This window comes from Nerophis ophidion, linkage group LG21 (genome assembly GCF_033978795.1).
Source record: "Nerophis ophidion isolate RoL-2023_Sa linkage group LG21, RoL_Noph_v1.0, whole genome shotgun sequence".
NCBI classification, from domain to species: domain Eukaryota; kingdom Metazoa; phylum Chordata; class Actinopteri; order Syngnathiformes; family Syngnathidae; genus Nerophis; species Nerophis ophidion.
Window position 1 is genome coordinate 46,379,023 of NC_084631.1, and position 22,500 is coordinate 46,401,522.

Consider the following 22,500-nt stretch of genomic DNA (forward strand, 5'->3'; position numbering starts at 1 on the left):
TGGGCAGCCCGCCTCTCAGCCTGCTGGCAGCCACCTGCAGCCGGATAGGAGAGTCCAGTCCCCCCGCTGCTCCTCCCGCGCTCTCCCGGGGCTTCCACCCGTGGAAGGGGAGCGTGTTCCCGGTCACCTCCTCCACGAACAACGCGGTAAGTTTTTGCGCGGAGTCTTCCAGCGACTTCTCGGCCACCAGCACCTCCGACTTGGCCGCCTTCCACAAGTGTGTCCCGGGGGAGGACACCCAGCCTTCCGCCTTCCACAAGTGTGTCCCGGGGGAGGACACCCAGCCTTCCGCCTTCCACAAGTGTGTCCCGGGGGAGGACACCCAGCCTGCCGCCTTCCACAAGTGTGTCCCGGGGGAGGACGCCCAGCCTGCCGCCTTCCACAAGTGTGTCCCGGGGGAGGACACCCAGCCTGCCGCCTTCCACAAGTGTGTCCCGGGGGAGGACACCCAGCCTGCCGCCTTCCACAAGTGTGTCCCGGGGGAGGACACCCAGCCTGCCGCCTTCCACAAGTGTGTCCCGGGGGAGGACACCCAGCCTGCCGCCTTCCACAAGTGTGTCCCGGGGGAGGACACCCAGCCTGCTGCCTTCCACAAGTGTGTCCCGGGGGAGGACACCCAGCCTGCCGCCTTCCACAAGTGTGTCCCGGGGGAGGACACCCAGCCTGCCGCCTTCCACAAGTGTGTCCCGGGGGAGGACGCCCAGCCTTCCGCCTTCCACAAGTGTGTCCCGGGGGAGGACACCCAGCCTTCCGCCTTCCACAAGTGTGTCCCGGGGGAGGACGCCCAGCCTTCCGCCTTCCACAAGTGTGTCCCGGGGGAGGACACCCAGCCTGCCGCCTTCCACAAGTGTGTCCCGGGGGAGGACACCCAGCCTTCCGCCTTCCACAAGTGTGTCCCGGGGGAGGACACCCAGCCTGCCGCCTTCCACAAGTGTGTCCCGGGGGAGGACACCCAGCCTGCCGCCTTCCACAAGTGTGTCCCGGGGGAGGACACCCAGCCTGCCGCCTTCCACAAGTGTGTCCCGGGGGAGGACACCCAGCCTGCCGCCTTCCACAAGTGTGTCCCGGGGGAGGACACCCAGCCTTCCGCCTTCCACAAGTGTGTCCCGGGGGAGGACGCCCAGCCTGCCGCGTCCTACCCGCGCCTGCACCCCTATGAGTCCTGGCTGAAGGCCGCGTCAGAATCCTGCTGGGACTTCCAGAGCCGAGCGGAGGCCGGCACTCAGCAGCACGTGGCCCCGCTGCAGCACCTGTTTGACGGCTTCCGGCCGCCCGCCCCCGCGGACTGCAACAGCACCGGGGGGGCCGTCCTCCCGCAGCCGGCGTCCTCCCGCTCCTCGGCGCGCCGCTACGGCGGCAGAAGCAGCTGCGACTGCCCCAACTGCCAGGAGGCGGCGGCGGGAGGAGGAGGCGCGCAGGCCGGGGCGCTGCACAGCTGCCACGTGCCGGGCTGCGGGAAGGTGTACGGCAAGACGTCGCACCTGAGGGCGCACCTGCGCTGGCACACCGGCGAGCGGCCCTTCGTCTGCAACTGGCTCTTCTGCGGAAAACGCTTCATGCGCTCCGACGAGCTCCAGCGGCACCTGCGCACGCACACCGGGGAGAAGCGCTTCGAGTGCGGCGTCTGTCACAAGCGCTTCATGCGCTCCGACCACCTGGGCAAGCACGCGCAGACGCACGGGCACGAGGCGGCGGGGGGACCCGGCAAGGGCGGCAGCCACACGGACATCAGCGCGGCGGGGAGCCCCACGACGTCCCCGGAGACGCAGGCCGCCGTCCACACTCGCCAGGTGACATAAACCACCTCCTTTTTCTCCAAGACATGAACACACTTACCTGGCCTCGAACTGCAGACTTCCGCTGCAACAAACACCACTTTCACCTTTTTGACTTCTTTACGCAACATATTCTTGCTCATCTCCAGTGGTTAATAAAACTTCTCTAATATACACAACTCTTACTTACTTACTTACTTAGTGATTTGACTGCTTTTGTGGAAAAAAAACAAAACAAGGCCATTGTATTTGAATCCATATTTTCATGTAAAATCATCCCTAACATTTAAAAATAACGAGTTCTTATTGATATATACAGTGTGTGTGTGTGTGTGTGTGTATATATATATATTTATTTATTTTTGTGTGTGTGTGTGTATGTATGTATTTGTATGCGTATATATATATATATATATACATATACAGTGGGGCAAAAAAGTATTTAGTCAGCCAGCGATTGTGCAAGTTCTCCCACTTCAAATGATGACAGAGGTCTGTCATTTTCATCATAGGTACACTTCAACTGTGACAGACAGAATGTGGGAAAAAAAAGTCCAGGAATTACATGGTAGGAATTTTAAATAATTTATTTGTAAATGATGGTGGAAAATAAGTATTTGGTCAACCATTCAAAGCTCTCACTGATGGAAGGAGGTTTTGGTTCAAAATGATGTTTCCACCCCCATGCTTCACAGTAGGTATGGTGTTCTTGGGATACAACTCAGTACTCTTCTTCCTCCAAACACCACCAGTTGAGCTTATAGCAAAAAGTTCTATTTTGGTTTCATCTGACCACATGACATTCTCCCAATCCTCTGCTGTATCATCCATGTATCCATTTTGGTATCAACTCAACTGGTCGTGTTTGGAGGAAGAAGAATACTGAGTTGCATCCCAAGAACACCATACCTACTGTGAAGCATGGGGGTGGAAACATCATTTTCAGCCAAAACCTCCTTCCATCAGTGAGAGCTTTGAATGCTTGACCAAATACTTATTTTCCACCATCATTTACAAATAAATTCTTTAAAATTCCTACAATGTGAATTCCTGGATTTTTTTTCCACATTCTGTCTCTCACAGTTGAAGTGTACCTATGATGAAAATGACAGACCTCTGTCATCATTTGAAGTGGGAGAACTTGCACAATCGCTGGCTGACTAAATACTTTTTCGCCCCACTGTGTATATATATATATATATATACATATATATATATATATATATATATATATATATATATAATGTAATGCAATGCCATTTTGGGAATACTATCACATGATTTTAATCCATATATTGATACGAAATCATTGCATTTCAGTATAAAAAGCAAAATCAATTGATTGTACTCCCTATACTGTGATAGTAGGCTATTCCATTTTACTATCCATATTTATATATAGGGAGTATAATCATATGATGGTATTTTACTCCTTATATTGAGAAGGATGAAGTGATTACCATTCATACATTAAAACAAAAATACTGCCTTGTATATCAACATATGTTTATACTCATATATTGATATACAGTATTAAGAATAATGTGATGTGATTTAACTTCTTAAATTGCTATATAGAAAGGAAAATCACACGTGTCATAAGACTAAAGATGTTTCCCAAATATTTGTTTTATTTTACATTATTTTCGAGAAAATGCAGATTAGAGCATTTATTGAATTTTGAAGTCAATTCTTGGCTCGTATTTTCCACACCTTTTATAGTTTAGTGTGTCTCCCTCTAGTGGTCAAATGACAAAACGCACTCAAACTTCTGACCTAATAGTAACTCCACCAGAAAATATTCAAATAAACTAAACCCTTTTTGAGTCTTTTATTAGCTTTTTATTTTTTTGTTGCAAGCTTAAAAAATAGAAATGGTCATTTCCTGCAAAAAAGTACAATTTGTCCCTATTCATTTAAAAAGTGTTTTTATTGCGAAGAAAACGATCACAGTTGACATTAAAACTGCACTTAAAACTGCTTTTACTTCAATGAGATGATTTGCGTATTGCTCTTTTTATTATTAACGTAGATAAGACAACTACAGCAGAGAAGGGATTTATATTCATATGGCCCCAGTCCTGGGCTGGGGGGGATTAATCATTCTCCAATGCAGTCTGCTGGAAATGATGGAGAGCAACTGACGCTGTGGTCAAAGTTGGAATTGCCACAAAACACATTTTAAGATATTCAATGCTCTACTGCCATCCGGTGGCCAAAGTTGGTAGTGCAACCACCCCCAATTTGTCACATTTCATGTGTCAGGTAAACCGTGACGATTGAGGCCAGTCAGTGACTTCTGGTGAATAGAACGATGTGTCAATTCTCACGCAAATATTTTTGTGAAGATTCGTCCGATTTAGTTTATAGGATTTTATAAATTCATGTTTTATTGTCTCATGCAGTGTTACTGTTCAAACTATGTGTAATTTTACAGTGGGCAAAAATATGAGCTTGTTAAACAAAGCATCTACCTTGACTTTAATGAACGCTTAGGCCTACTCTGCTACTGTATTTTAATGCTGGTCATTATGCTGGTGCTTGGTGAGACACGTTTTTGAGAAAATAATCAAATCAAAGAGCTATGTTGAATAACACCACTAAACTCAGGTAAAAATCAATAAAACACAGAAATAAAAGTACTTATTTTGCTGGATCCTTCTGAAAAGTGACGTCCTGTGCAGTGGACTTTTTTTTCCCAGCATTAAAAAAAAAACATTTTGGGGAAGAAAAGCTCCGTTCTGCAAAACACAAATTTCCACAGCAGAGGACGCAACATGGCGACTCTTAGGCGTGCAGTAGCAGGGGGGTGGGGGCATTCGTCACGGTTTACCTGACACATGAAACGTGACGAATTGGGGTTGGTTACACGATGGCAGTAGAATGTGGAATATCTTCAAATTTAATTCCAACTTTTACCACTTGCTATGTAGAGTGGCACTTTCCATCATTTTCAGCAGACTGCATTGCAAATTAATTAACCCCTCTTCCTCTCACGCGAGATCCACCCTGTGAATCCCTTCCCTGCTGCAAAATCACAATGTGGGACACACAATTAGTCTTACAAACACATTTGTGATTTTATTCCAACACATGTTCCTTGGCCAGGGGTGTCAAACTCATTTTATTAGGGGCCACATCGCAATTAAAGCGGCCCTCGGGGGCCACTTGCAACATTGATTACATGTGAACTTAAACAGAAAAGCATATTTTGTACAGATGGATGGATCAGATGAAAAGTAGATGATTTAAGTGAAAGAAAAAACTCACAATTAATCAGGAAGTGCTGTTTTATATACAGTGTTTTGCAGGCCACACCAATGACATTGTGGGCCACTCTAAAATGATGATGCGGGTCACATTACAACGATGTAGTAGTCTGCAATAATATGATGAGGCGGGTCAATACAAAATGATTTGGTGGACAACATTAAATGATCTGGTGGGCCACTTTAAAATGATCTGTTGGATAACATTAAATGACATGGTGGACAACATTAAATGATGTGGTGGGCCACTTTAAAATGATCTGTTGGATAACATTAAGTGACATGGTGGACAACATTAAATGATGTGGTGGGCCACTTTAAAATGATCTGTTGGATAACATTAAGTGACATGGTGGACAACATTAAATGATGTGCTGGGCCACTTTAAAATGATCTGTTGGATAACATTAAGTGACATGGTGGACCACTATAAAATGATGTGGTGGACAACATTAAATGACGTGGTGGACAACATTAAATGATGTGGTGGGCCACTTTAAAATGATCTGTTGGATAACATTAAGTGACATGGTGGACCACTATAAAATGATGTGGTGGACAACATTAAATGACGTAGTGGACAACATTAAATGATGTGGTGGGCCACTTTAAAATGATCTGTTGGATAACATTAAGTGACATGGTGGACCACTATAAAATGATGTGGTGGACAACATTAAATGACGTGGTGGGCCACATTGAAATTACATGGTGGACAACACTAAATGATAAGCCAGGCTGGATTTTTTTAAAAAGTGAGTGGCCACATAAATAGAGTGGCGGTCAACAATAAAATGGCATAGTGGGCCACATAAAAAGGATTTAAGGGGCCACATTACAGGCTGCATCACAAAAAATGATTTGGGGGGGTGGGGGGGGCACGTAAATAACAAGGAGGACTATATAAATTGAAGTGGTGGGCCACCTTTAATAGATTTGGCGGACAACAACAACTGACAAGGCGGTCCTTGAGTTTGACACCTGTGACCTCACAAGAGCAAATAAATAGACTTCACAGAAATAATGGAGCAGCCATGGCTGTAAACATCATTGCTTCAACACAAGAACTAGGAGGAGGTCTAATAGTGCAAGAGGACTTGTCCAGTCCAGAGGCTCCACCTGGGATCTGAGGCCAGGTGAGTGTTCATCCCGGACTCAGGAGATCTAGCAGATGGTCGACAATCGGCACCAGGTCACATGTCACAGGTCACATGATCATGCTGTGTTTACATTTGCATGGCGATTCCAGTGGATGGGCTACTGCTCCCTTAATGCCCACGTCAGTAGTATAATATATATACATACACATACATATATGTATATATATATATATATATATATATATATATATATATATATATATAATATGTCACACAAGTGCAAGTCGACTTCAAATCCCAGGAATCTGCTCTTCCTGGGAACACAGCATGAGGGGGAAACATCTAGAACCCAACAATGAATAATAGACCAAGCACTGACTACATGGAGGACACATACGTCGTACCTCATGATGACCACCAGAGGGCAGCCTACGTTTGAGATTAAGAGTTTATGGCTCGCAGAGACCCAAACAAACTGCAATATTATGAGCAACACACACACACACACACACACACACACACACACACACACACACACACACACACACACACACACACACGCACACACACACACTTACATCAATGAGAGTGATGAGTGCTGCACAGGAAGTATTTGTGCTCTTTGATCCACAATACTGGCCTTTCCAGTCCCAAGGCTTTTTTTCTCCAGCCCCACCGTCAAACTGGCCAGGTTGGATTCCCACGGACCTGGCCACGGACTTCTTTCTGGTCCCGCCGTCACTGCCAGGGCTCGCCAAGGGGCATCTTGACGTGAACGGTCATCTCCACCGCGTGGTCAGGCGGTGGCTCTCTCCTGTAGGTGACCGTTTTCTCGTTGCTCGTCGGGATGTAGGATAGCTCCTGAAAGATGGGATAGGAACCAATGAGGCCGCATCAACCCGAACATAAGACGCCCCTTCTTATTCATGTCTCATTTTGGAGGACTCATCTGTCAGTGGTTGTGGTAGCCATGTTTGTGTTGCTGGTATTTCGGCAGTCCTTATATTAACTTAAAATAAGTATTGGTTGTTTGATGAATACTCGGGCCTACTGCGCTACTGCACTTTGGCGTTGGTCATTGTGGTGGTAATTGATGAATACTTGGGCCTACTGCGCTACTTAACTTTGATGTTGGTCATTCTAGTTTTGGTAGCCATTTTTGTGGTATTTCTATTTCTCTGATACTGCATGTATTAAAATCATTTATTAATTTTTGAATTTAGGAAGTCAGTGTCATTTACAGCACCTGTGAGGAAAGCACACAGGTGTGCACAGGTGACGCTGATTGGACAAACGTCAGGTGGAGAGACGGGCGGTGCCAACGTTTTTTTGAGCACTTGAACTTAGTTTTGTTTATAGCTTTTTTTGTAGTTAAATTTGTTTTTGTCAACCTTGGAAAAAAAACCTTTTTTTTTTTTTTGAAACTAAAGTTGTTGTTTTTTTGGAAAGACTAAAGTTGTAATTTGAAGAGCGCATGGAAGTATGGAAGTGCACCACCTGTCCTGGCTCAGACAGGTTTGGTTTACAACCTGGAAAGTTTGGAAAGGGCCGATGCGCTGGTAATGTACTAACTCATGCTCACTTCATCATCCCAATTTTATATATATATATATATATTTGTATTTTACTGTACTATATTTGACATGTTTTGTTTGTATAAAGATTGCTTAAGAAAAAAAATACATTTAAAAAAAACAAGAGTAGAAAACAGGTGAAAAGATGTTCAACGTCAAAGAGCCAACACTTCACTACTCGCCTCGGAGCAAATATTTCACAAACTGCAAGAGACAAAATGATTGCCCTCTCCTTTCTTAATCTTCTACGCTAAATGATTTTGTTATGAACATTTTTTTGAATGTCCAGTTCCTCAAAACCCTTGAAATTCCCACAAATGCTGAGATAGCTCCAGCGACCTCCTGTGACCCCGAAAGGGACAAGCGGTAAAAAAATGGATGGATGGGTGGATGGATAGGTGGACTACAGCAGTGGTTCTCAACCTTTTTTCAGTGATGTACCCCTGTGAACATTTTTTAAATTCAAGTACCCCCTAATCAGAGCAAAAAGAGATAAAGAAGTAAAATACAGCACTATGTCATCAGTTTCTGATTTATTAAATTGTATAACAGTGCAAAATATTGCTCATTTGTAGTGGTCTTTCTTGAAGTATTTGGAAAAAAAGATATAAAAATAACTAAAAACTTGTTGAAAAATAAACAAGTGATTCAATTCTAAATGCAGATTTCTCCACATAGAAGTAATCATCAACTTAAAGTGCCCTCTTTGGGGATTGTAATAGAGATCCATCTGGATTCATCAACTTACTTATAAACATTTCTTCACAAAAAAATAAATCTTTAACATCAATATTTATGGAACATGTCCACAAAAAATCTAGCTGTCAACACTGAATATTGCATTGCTGCATTTTTTTCACAGTTTATGAACTTACATTCATATTTTGTTGACATATTATTCAATCAATATATTTATAAAGGATTTTTGAATTGTAGCTATTTTTAGAATATTTAAAAAAAAATCTCACGTCCCCCTTGGCATAGCTTCAAGTACCCCCAGGAGGTACACATACCCCCATTTGAGAACCACTGGCCTACAGGACTAAGAGCTACGAGAGTTATTATTTAAAAAAAAAATTAAGAATCACTTTTATTCTGATTGTTATGCTGATTGTTAATTCCATTTAAATGACATTTGTATTCAAACATAAAAAAATAAAAAAAAATAAAAATAAAAGACAAAGAAAAAAAATCGGAGCCATGTTTACTTCCGTCAACACACCACTGCGCATGACGCGGGGCACGTGACGTCATGTGCACATCAGGGTGACTTCAGGGACACAATCTGTTTCACATTTAGAAATGACTATTTTTCTTGTAATGTAAATGACTACTTAAACGATCAACTTCCCCCCCCCCCCCCCAAAAAAATGTCCTGCTCTTCAAATGTAGCCTAAGAATTCTATCTCTCTCCTTATTTGAAAAAATATATATATATATATGGTCTTTGATTAAATCGCTAAATATGGCTTTATTTTCCTTTTCTCTGGCAGTTCAGATGCGTTTTAACGTGTTCGTGTCGGTACAAATTGTGTGGGAGACGCTGGTATTGCTGCACCATGGTGGAAGTCAGTACTCCTGCTCAATGTACACAACAGGCCGTCTCTGTCGTGCTTGTTGGTAGTTTGCATGGAGGTGAATATTACGACGCTGGAGGGGGCCCTGAACGCATCAGTGCAACAAGCGTCTTCAGGTGCTTCAAAACTGCTCAGTGAGTAACTTTGTTTTCTTCTTCAGTTCTCCTTGCTACGTCCTTAAAACTACGTTTGTGCTTCCTTGTCAGAGGATGAAAACTGTGTTTCTAGTTATTTTGTCAGTTTTATTGTGTTCAGTTCACAAGCTAACTGCTAGCTTAGTAGCTTGTTAGACTTTGTTTGTCACGTTTAATTTTGGACATGTCTGCAAGATTTCTCATCTGAAAGTCCTTTTTGTGATTATATTTACACATTACTTCACTTGAGAGGTTGAATTGCTGAGCATTTTATGTATATATATATATATGTGTGTGTATTTGCGCCGATAGCAATATGTCGCTACGGGTGCCGACATGTATCTCCATGCTTTTCAAAATAAAAGGGGTCACGAAAATACTGTCTTAAAGGCCTACTGAAATGAGATGTTCTTATTTAAACGGGGATAGCAGGTCCATTCTATGTGTCATACTTCATCATTTCGCGATATCGCCATATTTTTGCTGAAAGGATTTAGTAGAGAACATCCACGAAAAAGTTCACAACTTTTGGTCGCTAATAAAAAAGCCTTGCCTGTACCGGAAGTAGCAGACAATGTGCACGTGACGTCACGGGTTGTGGAGCTCCTCACATTGTTTATAATGTGAGCCACCAGCAGTAAGAGTGTTTCGGACCGAGAAAGCGACGATTTCCCCATTAATTTGAGCGAGGAGGAAAGATTTGTGGAGGAGGACAGTTAGAGTGAAGCATTAAAAAAAAAAAATGCGGCAGTGGGAGCGTTTCAGATGTAATTAAACACATTTACTAGGATAATTCTGGAAAATCCCTTATCTGCTTATTGTGTTATAGTATTTTAGTGAGAATATAAAGTCGGACGGCTGCGGTGAACGCCAGTGTCTCTGAGAGAAGCCGAGGATCCTAGATCACAGCTGCCTTTTTGAGCTGCAGGATGAAGTTGCGTAATCCACTAAAGTTTCCGGTAAGAGCCGACATAATATCACAATTTTCCCATCCAAAAACTTGCTGGTTGACGTAGAGAAACATGTTCGCTTGACCGCTCTGTGTTAAAGCTTCACAACAAACAAACCTCGGCTGTGTCTCGGTGCTAAAGGCAGCTGCAATCCACCGCTTTCCACCAACAGCATTCTTCTTTATTGTCTCCATTATTAATTGAACAAATCGCAAAAGATTCAGCAACACAGATGTCCAAAATACTGTGTAATTGCGCGATGAAAAGAGACTACTTTTAGCCGTAAGTGGTGCTGGGCTAATATGTCACCTCCAACCAATAACGTCACAAACACGCGTCATCATAAGCGTCATCATTCCGCAACGTTTTCAACAGGAAACTCTGCGGGAAATTTTTAAAATTGTAATTTAGTAAACTAAATTGGCCGTATTGGCACGTATTGTAGAGGACATTTTGGTCCAGCACTGTTCACAGCTATAAGTCGTTTGTAATTCCACAGTATTATGAACTCTGTGTTGCTGAATCTTTTGCAATTTGTTCACTTAATAATAGAGACGTCAAAGAAGAAAGATGTAGGTGGGAAGCGGTGTATTGCGGCCGCCTTTAGCATCACAAACACAGCCGGTGTTTCCTTGTTTACATTCCCGAAAGATGGCGATGAAGCTTTACTATGGAACAGAGCAGTCAAGCGAACATGGTTCCGTACCACATGTCAACCGGCAGGTTTCGGTGAGAAAATGGTGGTAATAAGTAGGCTCTTACTGTAAACATTAGCGGAGAGCTTACGTTGTTCCTTGTGCACCTGTCAAAGAGGCAGCTGCGGACTCTCTTGCCTCCTCCCACTGGCCGCCCCCGACAGTCGGATGCTTCCAACGTGGAGGAAGCATCGGCTGCCTTCGCCTCGTCGAGAAACGTGGCTTCCCTCTGAGACACTAGCGGTCACCACACCTGTGGCCACACCCCTTCGACCTTCAGGTTGTACAGGTATGACCATATAATCTCACTAAAACACTAGTAACACAATAAGCAGATAAGGGATTTTCCAGAATTATCCTAGTAAATTTGTCTAATAACATCTGAATCGCTCTGCCGTCTAGTGTTTTTTTTTCTTTTTTCTAGTCCTTCACTCTCACTTTCCTCATCCACAAATCTTTCATCCTCGCTCAAATTAATGGGGGAATCGTCGCTTTCTCGGTCCGAATCGCTCTCGCTGCTGGTGGCCATGATTATAAACAATGTTCAGATGTGAGGAGCTCCACAACTCGTGACATCACGCGCACATCGTCTGCTACTTCCGGTACAGGCGAGGCTTTTTTATTAGCGACTAAAAGTTGGGAACTTTATCGTGGATGTTCTCTACTAAATCCTTTCAGCAAAAATATGGCAATAAGGCGAAATGATGAAGTATGACACACAGAATGGAGCTGCTATCCCCTTTAAATAAGAATATTTCATTTCAGTAGGCCTTTAAGTCTTAAGCAAGCAAATGGGCTACAAAGGATCCTAATTGTGGTATAGCGCCGTTTGACAAATGGGGGAATTGTGGAACTTTGAAAAATGTACCATGCGTTTCAATGGGAATTTCATGGAAATTTGGGAATTTCAGGAAAAGCTGGAATTTTTTTTGAAAATGTTATAAAACTTAAATATTCTGAATCGGTCGAGAAATGTTGACGTAGCAACATTTTTAATTGAGAAATGGTATTAAGGAATTCCAGGAATTTTGGAAAAAACAGGAATTTGTCCGGTTCTAAAAACAACAGTTTTTTGTCCTGATTAAGAGGAATGTTTGAACGGAGGAACAGTTAAAAATGTGCAGGAGTATTCACCAGAAAAAACGGTTTAAAGAAGGGTTTGAAAAAAAGGAATTCTGGGAATTCCTGGAATTATTTTGAACTTGGAAAAATGAGTTAGAATTTTCAGGATGAGTGGAATATGTCGATGGTTGATTGGTTTGAATCGGTTGAAAAATGTGCGAATTGTGGAAGTTGAAAACATGGCCAATTTATTTTGAATGGGGAAAATGTCCCTGAAAACTGAATTTTGGAAATTCAGGATTTTTTTTTTAATTGTTGAAGGAGGGCACACAGTTGTGAGCAGGCTGAATATTTTGAAGTTGGAACAGACCAAATCAGATGAAAAATAAGGAAATGGTGGAAGTTTGAAAAATGGCCAATTTGATTTTGAATGAGGAAAATGTCCCTGAAAACTGGGAATTTTTGAAAATCTGGGAATTAAAAAAAAAAATGTTGGAGAGCACACTAATTTGAACAGGCTGGGTAATTTGAAGTTAGAACAGACTGAATCAGATGAAAAATGTGGAAATGGTGGACATTTGAAAAATGGCCAATTCATTTTGAATGGGGAAAATGTCCCTGAATACTGAATTTTTGGAAGTCCGGGAAATTTTTTTTTATTGTTGGAGAGGACACAATTTTGAACATGCTGAATATTTTGATTCTGGAACAGACCGAATCAGATGAAAAATGTGGAAATGGTGGAAGTTTGAAAATTGGCCAATTCATTTTGAATGGGGAAAATGTCCCGGAAAACTTGAAATTCTGGGAGATCTGTGAATTATTTCTTTTAAATTTGCCAAGGCTGAACAGTTTGAAGTTGGAACGCTTTGAATCGGATGAAAAATGTAGAAGGTAGAGCGTGCCAAAATCTGAAGAATAAGAATAAATAGATGAATTTTGTGTGATATGTGTAAATGCTTTGGTGCATTCACACACACACAAAGAAAATACATCTAATTAATCATTTAAATGTGTAATGAAGAAAAAAATCAGCAATGAATCAAATGGTCAATGATTAAATTATGAAATTAAATTAACAGCACATGATAATTATTGACACATTTCTTTTTGTCCCCCCATAGCTATTTCCGGTTTCATTGTGCTTCTGTTGTGTTTTACCCGTATTGCACAGGGTTTTGGCGGTTTGTGTGTGTTTCCCCCCCAGGTGACCACCTTAAACAGCAGTCACAGTCCAAACAAAACACCCCCCTCCCCCTTGCATTTGTCTTCGCGGTTCCTTAAATCACAGCAGGCCGCACATCGCTCCGCCGCGTTCGCTGAAGTCGGGAAATGTAAAACACATCTGGACGTCTGCTGACAGACGCAACCGTGCAGACGGTGAAACCATCGGAGCGTTATATCCTACCCCGGTTGTGTTCATTGTTGGCGCCTGTGCGCTTACCTTGCCCGTGCAGAGGTAGGCTCCATCCTGAGTGGCGCCCTCTAGTGACCGGCCTCTTTTCTGGAGCAGCAGCCTGGACACGGCCACCACCACCAGCCCGCACAGGACAGTCAGCGCGCACACACTTAGGAAGGTCCCCAGCACCCGGCCTCCACTGGCACATTCTACACACACACACACACACACACACACACACACACACACAGGGTGTTAGAACGGTAGTTAAGTGAGCAAAAATGCTTACACAGCAGTCGGAGTACAACCCCCAAAAGCAGTGAAGTTGTCACGTTGTGTAAATGGTAAATAAAAAGAGAATACAATGATTTGAAAATAGTTTTCAGACTGCAAAGACAAGATATTTAATGTTCACACTGAGTAACTTTATTTTTTGTTGTTGCAAATAATCATTAACTTAGAATTTAATGGCAGCAACACATTGCCAAAAAGTTGTCACAGGGGCATTTTTACCACTGTGTTACATGGCCTTTCCTTTTAACAACACTCAGTAAACCTTTAGGAACTGAGGAGACACATTTTTGATGCTCAGGTGGAATTATTTCCCATTCTTACTTGATGTACAGCTTAAGTTGTTCAATATTGTTGTATTTTAGCTCCTCATAATGCGCCACACATTTTCAATGGGAGACAGGTCTGGACTACAGGCAGGCCAGTCTAGTTTACTATGAAGCCACGCTGTTGTAACAAGAGGCTTGGCATTGTCTTGCTGAAATAAGCAGGGGCGTCCATGATAACGTTGCTTGTATGACAACATATGTTGCTCCAAAACCTGTATGTACCTTTCAGCATTAATGGTGCCTTCACAGATGTGTAAGTTACCCATGTCTTGTTCACTAATACACCCCCATACCATCACACATGTGTAAGTTACCCATGCCTTGGGCACTAATACACCCCCATACCATCACACATGTGTAAGTTACCCATGCCTTGGGCACTAATGCACCCCCATACCATCACACATGCTGGCTTTTACACTTTGCGTCTTGAAGAGTCCGGATGGTTCTTTTCCTCTTTGGTCCGGAGGATACCACTGCCACTGTTTCCAAACACAATTTGAAATGTGGACTCGTCAGACCACAGAACACTTTTCCACTTTGCATCAGTCCATCTTAGATGAGCTCGGGCCCAGCGAAGCCGGTGTTGTTGATAAATGGCTTTGGCTTTGCATAGTAGATGCACTTACAGATGTAGCAACCAACTGTAGTTACTGACAGTGTTTTTTTAAGTGTTCCTAAACCAATGTAGTGATATCCTTTACACACTGATGTCGCTTTTTGATGCTGGAATCGAAGGTCCGTAATATCATGGCTTACGTGCAGTGATTTCTCCAGATTGTCTGAACCTTTTGATGATATTACTGAGCATAGATGGTGAAATCCCTGAACCTTGCTGGTTGAGAAATGTTACTTTTAAACAATTTGGTTGTGCATTTGTTGACAAAGTGGTGACCCTCGCCCCGTCCTTGTTTGTGAATGCCTGAGCATTTCATGGAAGCTGCTTTTATACCCAATCATGGCACCCACCTGTTCCCAATTAGCCTGTTCACCTGTGGGATGTGCAAAATAAGTGTTTGACCAACATTCCTCAACTTTCTCAGTCTTTTTGCCACTTGTGCCAGCTTTTTTGAAGCATGTTGCTGCCATCAAATTCTAAATGAGCTAATATTTGCATTATTTTCCAGTTCCAACGTTAAGTATCTTGTCGTTGCAGTCTATTCAGTTGATTACAGCTTGAAAAGGATTTGCAAATCATTATATTCTGTTTTTATTTACTATTTACACAACGTGACAACTTCACTGGATTTTTGGGTTTGTAGTTAGCTGCGTATCTGCTGGGACCGAGTGTAGATGACAGCTTCACGGCGCCACACAAAGAGCCCAAAGACATTTAGTAACAGGGTTGCCATGGAGAACACCCGGGAGTAGGCGTCAGCAGGAAGAGAGTCTCCCGTCGGGTTGAGGGGATAAGAGCAGATGGGGGGGAGAAGTGGTTGGGGGGGGGCGCACAATGAGCGGTTTTGTTCCAAAAACTCCGGAGGGGAGGGGAATGAACTGTAACACTTGCATGTCAGCGTGTGTGTGTGGAAGTGCAACCTTGTATTTCTAACTGTGTGTGTCAGTGTAAGTGAAGAAAACGGAGCTTGGAACAGAAGGGAAATGTATAATACATCTGCAACACACACACACACACACACACACACACACAGCAGTCTTGCTGAGTGAAATGCAGCAGGGTGCAGTTGACCCAGCAGTTGTGATGCAGACTCCTACCTGCTCTGGTGCTGATGTGAAGCTGCTCCCGTCCAGACTCTAAGCGGCTTTGAAACCAATAGCGACAGCTGTCATCGCCGACGTACATACAGTGAAGCTCCCTGCTTCCTGTTGTAGAGAAAACAAAGACACTTTTTTGTTAGTGGGACTCCGTCAGAACGTATGAAATGCATCAGAGATCAGCCTGCTGTCTGCAGAAAAAAAACAAGTTGCATCTAACACAGGCCTGGACAATTATTTTGACTTGGGGGGGAGATGAAATATTGTGAAAAAAATGTGTTTGGGGGCCAACACACACACACACACACACACACTGGTTATCATTTGGAATGGGGACCAAGTTCTTGATCATCACCTGTAGGGACCACCCTTTCTACACAGGTTTTCCCGCAGCACTTTGTTGTTAAGGCGGCCGCCTAAACAACAAAGCGCCACCGCCTAAACTAAAATCTTTAAAAAAAAAAAAATTACATATTTTTTATTTATTTATTTATATTTTTTGTCCTGTCCTGTCCAGCTTCTCAGGCAAATCATATAGTTGATGTAGATGCCCATATCGGCTGTTGAGATTTACTTTACAAAAAAGAAGTGTAGGATACTTCTCCTGTTGCCTTATTTGTATTTGGCTTTATTAATTATTATTATTGCTATTGTACAATTGTTTTCAGCTATAGTTACATTAATCATTATTAATGTAGCAGCCTAGTTTTGAATGGCAGGGTCCCTGCTATCACATGTTGATACAAATATAACATTTACATAATAAAAATCAACTACAGGCTTCCCAAAAGCTGTAATAAATTAAGCATGATGAGTTGAGCATACGTCAGCATGTGGCCCTACTTTTAACTCTTTATTTTTTATTTTTTTCAAACGCTTAATGCAAAGGCTTATTTACAGTAAGTCATTAATTTGACTTATTATTTTGTCTTAGTAAGTCAATATTTACTATGTCAAAATAATTACATACTTAGTATCTCAGGTAACTAGGACTGTTTTGTTTTTACTTTACGGAAAAAATACAGAGATAAATATCGTATATCGCCATTCAGCTTACGTAGCGGAAAACCCAACCAAAAATTGAAGGCTTCTTCACCGCGACGAAGCTGGCCTACTTCACCACAGTCTGTAGTCTATTGCAGCGATGAGAAGGAGACGTGATGGTGGCGACAGGCCAAATTACAATCTTCCTTAAAGTCCCTTCCCCATCTGTCCCCCTGCTCCTGGAGAGACACCACCTTAACTAACAAACATTCTGGGGGAAACACTGCTACAGGTTGGATTGATGAAGTAATGTGCTGATCATTCTTACTGGGGACCCTGGGGTAAAAAGAGTTAATATAGTCCACGGGGGGACCAAATTTAAATAATTTTGCAAAATTCACACATATTTCTACATGACTACTGAGGACCATTTATATATATATATATATATATATATATATATATATATATATATATAAAAACAAAGTTCAAATTAGATGTCATGACAGAATGATCATAAGTCAACATGGTAACCAAACAAAACAAGGGAGCGCAAACAGGAACTAAAAGAGTCCAATAACTAACAAAAACATCATCCAGACCACAGATCATGACCAATTTAGAGTTATCTGGACACTAGGGGAACATATTCTAAGTAATAAATACTTAATTTAGAGTTATTTGGTTAGGGTTAGGGTTAGAGGATTAGGGTTATAATAAGGCCCTGCTGAATAGGCACTAATAAGTACTTAATGACTAGTCAAGAGCCAATATGTTACTAATTTGCATGTTAATAAGCAACTAATTAATGGTGAACATGTTCTCCATACTAAAGTGTTGTCATGTTTTTTAACTGGTGCACAAACTGAAGCGTGCATGAACATCACCTTGTTCAAACAACAAAACCAACACAGTGCATAAACTCACAACAAATGACACACCTGCAAATCAGTCAGGTGTTGCCGTATCCGTAATACGCTGATAGGGAGAAGTTTGTATTTACACGATGAGTCGGGTGTGTTTTGACCTCTGCCGAACCCCTGAGGCAGACTCACCTAACCCAGGTTAAGAACAACTCTTTTAGTGTAATTAGGGTCCAATAAGCCCAGATAGCAAAGATCAATAAAAAAAGCATGTAAACATACAGCTTGGGACTTAAGAGGTTAAGGAAATGTTTTTTAAACGTTATGCTTTTTAAAACTATTATTTTGTAAAAATACGGACTGTGTATTTCTGCTGTAGGAGCACTTGCATTCCGAGGAGGAGCTACACTTCCATGTTTAGACGCCAGTTTCACGCATTAACAACACTAATTGATTGTCAAAGATGTTTGGTAGTGTAAAATTTGGTATTTCTACCTGAAAAAATGTTCTTGATATTCAGTACATTGCATGTTGTACCAGTTATATCTGCATGACAATGTTTTAACCTTCTCTATTTATTAATAAAATGGAATAATTAGCATTCTGTAATTGTGGACTTTCAATCAGAACTGCACAGAGTTATTTATTTAAACCCAAAAATATAACAAAAAGGGCTCTGGCTAGCTTATGTCACCATTAGTGGTTTAATAAAACATATTTTTATTCGATTTCGACATTTTTCAAAATTACTTATTATATTGAGTAAAAACTGCTCATTGGTCATGTTTTACAATAGGGTATACATTTAATGATCGCTAAAGTTAGTAGCTAAACTTAGCCAAATCGCTATCGTTAGCTAGCGACACACAATGCTAACACGTTTGTTTCGTAAGAAGTCATTTACATCGTTATATCCTGAAAGCTGTAAATGTTTAAAACACATTGGAAAGTTAGCGCCCTCTCAGGCATTCACGTTTTATTGGAAGACATATTCGATTATAAGGCTAATGCTAAAGAAAATTAGCTTTTCATTGCATCCTCTTAAAAGGGTGGACATCCCGACTTCCCGGTGATATACTGCCCCTACTGCTGTGGAGTAAAATTCCCGGTGATATACTGCCCCTACTGCCGTGGAGGGAAATAGCATTGGCTAAAAACAAAAGCGAAAGCATGTTACCTGTTAGCCTAGCATTGATGTGGATGACATCCGATCCACAAGTGCGGTTGCAGTGTTTCTCATTTTGTGTGAGACCACGAGACACGTGACAGTCCACACACTTCCTGTACGGGACACACACACAAAAACATTCATTTTGTCCCCCGTCATGTAAAAAAAAGAAAAATAGAATAGGGAGAGTTACCAGTTTGACTGACAGCTGCTTTGACAGGCAGGACATCTGTCACAGAGGTCCCCGGAGTATCCCCGGCCGTCACACACGCATCGGCCGCACACGCACTTGCCCCGCCCACTGCACAGCGACCCGTCAGGTGACTGGCAGGTCGCCACGGCGAGGGAACAACCGCAGCTGTCGCCCGTCCAGCCGTCCTCGCACACACACTCGCCCGACACACACATTCCCCGTCCTGACAGGAGAAGAAAGAAGGTCAAATAGCCCTGTTATGCAAAACGTAAATGTCTTATTAATAAGAGTACTGTAAATTCCGGACTATATCCCGCTACTTTTTTCCTAAGCTTTGAGCCCTGTGGCTGATAAAACGGTGTTGCTAAATTAGGGATGTTTCTTTGCTGTCGGACATAATACAAATGGTTTAAAAAAAACAAACACAGAAAGACACTGTGTAAGTGTGTTATTGTTTGTGCTATAGCGCCATATTTTGGACGACTTTGCTCACTGCAGGTGCTGCAGCGCCCTTCTGTTTAGACTGAGCTACTCAACCTGAAATACAAGTACTGGTCGGCCATCTAACCTTTTAAACTTGTGTGGTTTCTTCAAGGAACATCTGTAAATGTTGCAATATAACTAAAACAATTCTTGCTTACTAAAACGTCCCATGTGTGAGGTCTTCAGGAGTGTTTTCATGCATAGTTCTATGCGCTACGGTAATATGATGAAGCTAGCATCGTTAGCATTAGCCAATATGCTAACACGTTTCCGAGTGTCTTTGTTAGTTTATACATAAATGGTTGATTTCTATAGGCTAGTAAGGTAAAGTGTTGTACTTGACAAGTTTGCTGCAGCCTTCATCAGAGGTGTCACTGATGAAGGCTGCAGCAGCAAGGTAGCCCAAACTTGTCAGGTACAACACTTTACCTTACTAGCCAATAGAAATCAACCATTTATAAATACATGTCAGTAGGCTAAATGAACCTCTTCAACATGTCTTTGTTAGTATTATTAACTTACATTGGCATTGTTTTTGTATTGTTTCAGTTTGATAAATTTAAGTTTGTTTTGCTAGTGGGTCCATGACGACGACTTCTGTTTTGTTTGATCAGCCATTTTACTGCCGTGTAAAAGGCACCGTTCGGAAATAAAGTTTAGAAATAAACATTAACAACATTTTTCTGTGTAAATAACTCATTTCAAAACGTATATACACTATTTTTCTAAAAGTATTTGGCCACTCGTCCAAAAGATCAGAATCAGGTGTCCTAATCACTTGCCACAGGTGTATCAAATCAAGCACTTGGGCATGGAGACTGTTTCTACTAACATTTGTGAAAGAATGGGCCGTCTCAGTGATTTCCAGCGTGGAACTGTCGTAGGATGCCACCTGTGCAACAAATCCAGTTGTGAAATTTCCTCGCTCCTAAATATTCCAAAGTCAACAGTTGGCTTTATTATAAGACAATGGAAGAGTTTGAGAACAACAGCAACTCAGCCACAAAGTGGTAGGCCATGTAAACTGACAGAGAGGGGTCGGCAGAGGAAATACGGTGTGGGGTTGTTTTTCGCGAGTTGGGTTTGGCTCCTTAGATCCAATGTGAATGCTCCAGGATACCAAAACATTTTGGACAATTCCATGCTCCCAACATTGTTGGAACAGTTTGGAGTGGGCCTCTTCCTCTTCCAACAGGACTATGCGCCAATGCACAAAGCAAAGTCCATAAAGACACTGGTGTGGATGAACTTGACTGGCCTGCACAGAGTCCTGACCTGAACCTGATGGGATGAATGAGAACGGCGACTGAGAGCCAGGCCTTCTCCACTAACATCACCAATGTGCTTTTGGAAGAATGTTGGAAAAGTCCTATAAAGACACTCGGCAACCTTGTGGACAGCCTTCCCAGAAGAGTTGAAGCTGCAAAATGTGGACCCGCATCATATTGTGTCAGGACTGGGATGGCACTTCAAGTTCATATGCAAGTCAAGGCAGGTGGCCAAATACTTTTGGCAATATAGTATATCCGGTTGATAGCTGGAAAAATATTTGCTTTTAAAATGTAGTGGGTGTGGCTTATATGCCGGTGCGCTTTATAGTCCGGAAAATACTGTACCTTTTTAGACTTACCCCCACACAGCAGTCCTCCTCCATAAGGACAGGAGAAGTCGTCCACCTGGCAGTATTTCCCGTAGACCGCGCCAAGTCGACTCTGCTCACACACACACCGCCCACATTCACACACTCCTCGGCCGCTACAGTCCACTTCGGAGCCGTCTGCTCGACAGCGCCACTTTGATTCATTCCTAAAAAGGCCCTGATGCGGCCAGCGCTCCAGACCGGCGCCATCTGAAGTCCCGGCGCACGGCGACTGTTGGCTGTCACGGCAGCTTCCTGTCGGCCCACAGCTGCAGTGACATTTAGAGTGGACCCTGACCCTGGTGGATTCATTGTAGCCCACCGGGCGGACCATCACTTCAACGTCCTCGTCTGCGCCGTGGTCAGGACAGGAGTGCAGGCCGATAGTAACCTTGAAGTACACCTGCAAGAGATGTGGGAAACAGCATAGCCTTTTATTAATATCGAAATATTTTTAGGCCATGTCACCTTACACCATATATATCTCCATATTTGGCCCTGGCCTTCATGTCACTAAGATGACATATCAAAACAACACTCAAAGTGAACTTTTTGGACAGAACGCCACTACAATAGTTTAAAACACATAAAGTGCACTTTTGTGCATGATGTCACTAAGATGACATATCAAAACAACACTCAATTAAAGTGAACTTTTTGGACAGAACGCCACTACAATAGTTTAAAACACATAAAGTGCACTTTTGTGCATGATGTCACTAAGATGACATATCAAAACAACACTCAAAGTGAACTTTTTGGACAGAACACCACTACAATAGTTTAAAACACATAAAGTGCACTTTTGTGCATGATGTCACTAAGATGACATATCAAAACAACACTAAATTAAAGTGAACTTTTTGGACAGAACGCCACTACAATAGTTTAAAACAAATAAAGTGCACTTTTGTGCATGATGTCACTAAGATGACATATCAAAACAACACTCAATTAAAGTGAACTTTTTGGACAGAACACCACTACAATAGTTTTAAAACAAATAAAGTGCACTTTTGTGCATGATGTCACTAAGATGACATATCAAAACAACACTCAATTAAAGTGAACTTTTTGGACAGAACGCCACTACAATAGTTTAAAACACATAAAGTTCACTTTTGTGCATGATGTCACTAAGATGACATATCAAAACAACACTCAAAGTGAACTTTTTGGACAGAACGCCACTACAATAGTTTAAAACAAATAAAGTGCACTTTTGTGCATAATGTCACATAAGATATTTCATTAACTGTCAAATAAAAATGAGCTGTATAATAGGAAATCAAATAGTGT

The 22,500-nt window shown here is 42.3% G+C and overlaps 2 protein-coding genes across 3 annotated transcripts in view; one reads left to right on the plus strand and one right to left on the minus strand.

Moving 5' to 3' along the window:
* Window positions 1-2,072, plus strand: part of sp8a (sp8 transcription factor a) — a 4,923-nt gene extending 2,851 nt beyond the window's left edge. The window contains exon 2 of the mRNA XM_061882803.1: window positions 1-2,072. This exon is cut by the window's left edge and continues 13 nt beyond it. Within this exon, the coding sequence (XP_061738787.1) occupies window positions 1-1,799 (1,799 nt within the window). The 3' untranslated portion in view covers window positions 1,800-2,072.
* Window positions 2,073-3,686: 1,614 nt separating this feature from the next.
* The window catches only part of itgb8 (integrin, beta 8), a 66,159-nt gene continuing 47,345 nt past the window's right edge, over window positions 3,687-22,500 (minus strand). For both annotated transcript variants that reach the window (XM_061882806.1, XM_061882805.1), the window contains 6 exons: window positions 21,193-21,604; window positions 19,080-19,302; window positions 18,896-18,999; window positions 15,872-15,979; window positions 13,581-13,744; window positions 3,687-7,005 (listed from right to left, as the gene is read on the minus strand). In XM_061882806.1, the coding sequence (XP_061738790.1) occupies window positions 6,883-7,005; window positions 13,581-13,744; window positions 15,872-15,979; window positions 18,896-18,999; window positions 19,080-19,302; window positions 21,193-21,604 (1,134 nt within the window). In that variant the 3' untranslated portion in view covers window positions 3,687-6,882. The remainder of the gene's footprint in view (window positions 7,006-13,580; window positions 13,745-15,871; window positions 15,980-18,895; window positions 19,000-19,079; window positions 19,303-21,192; window positions 21,605-22,500) is intronic.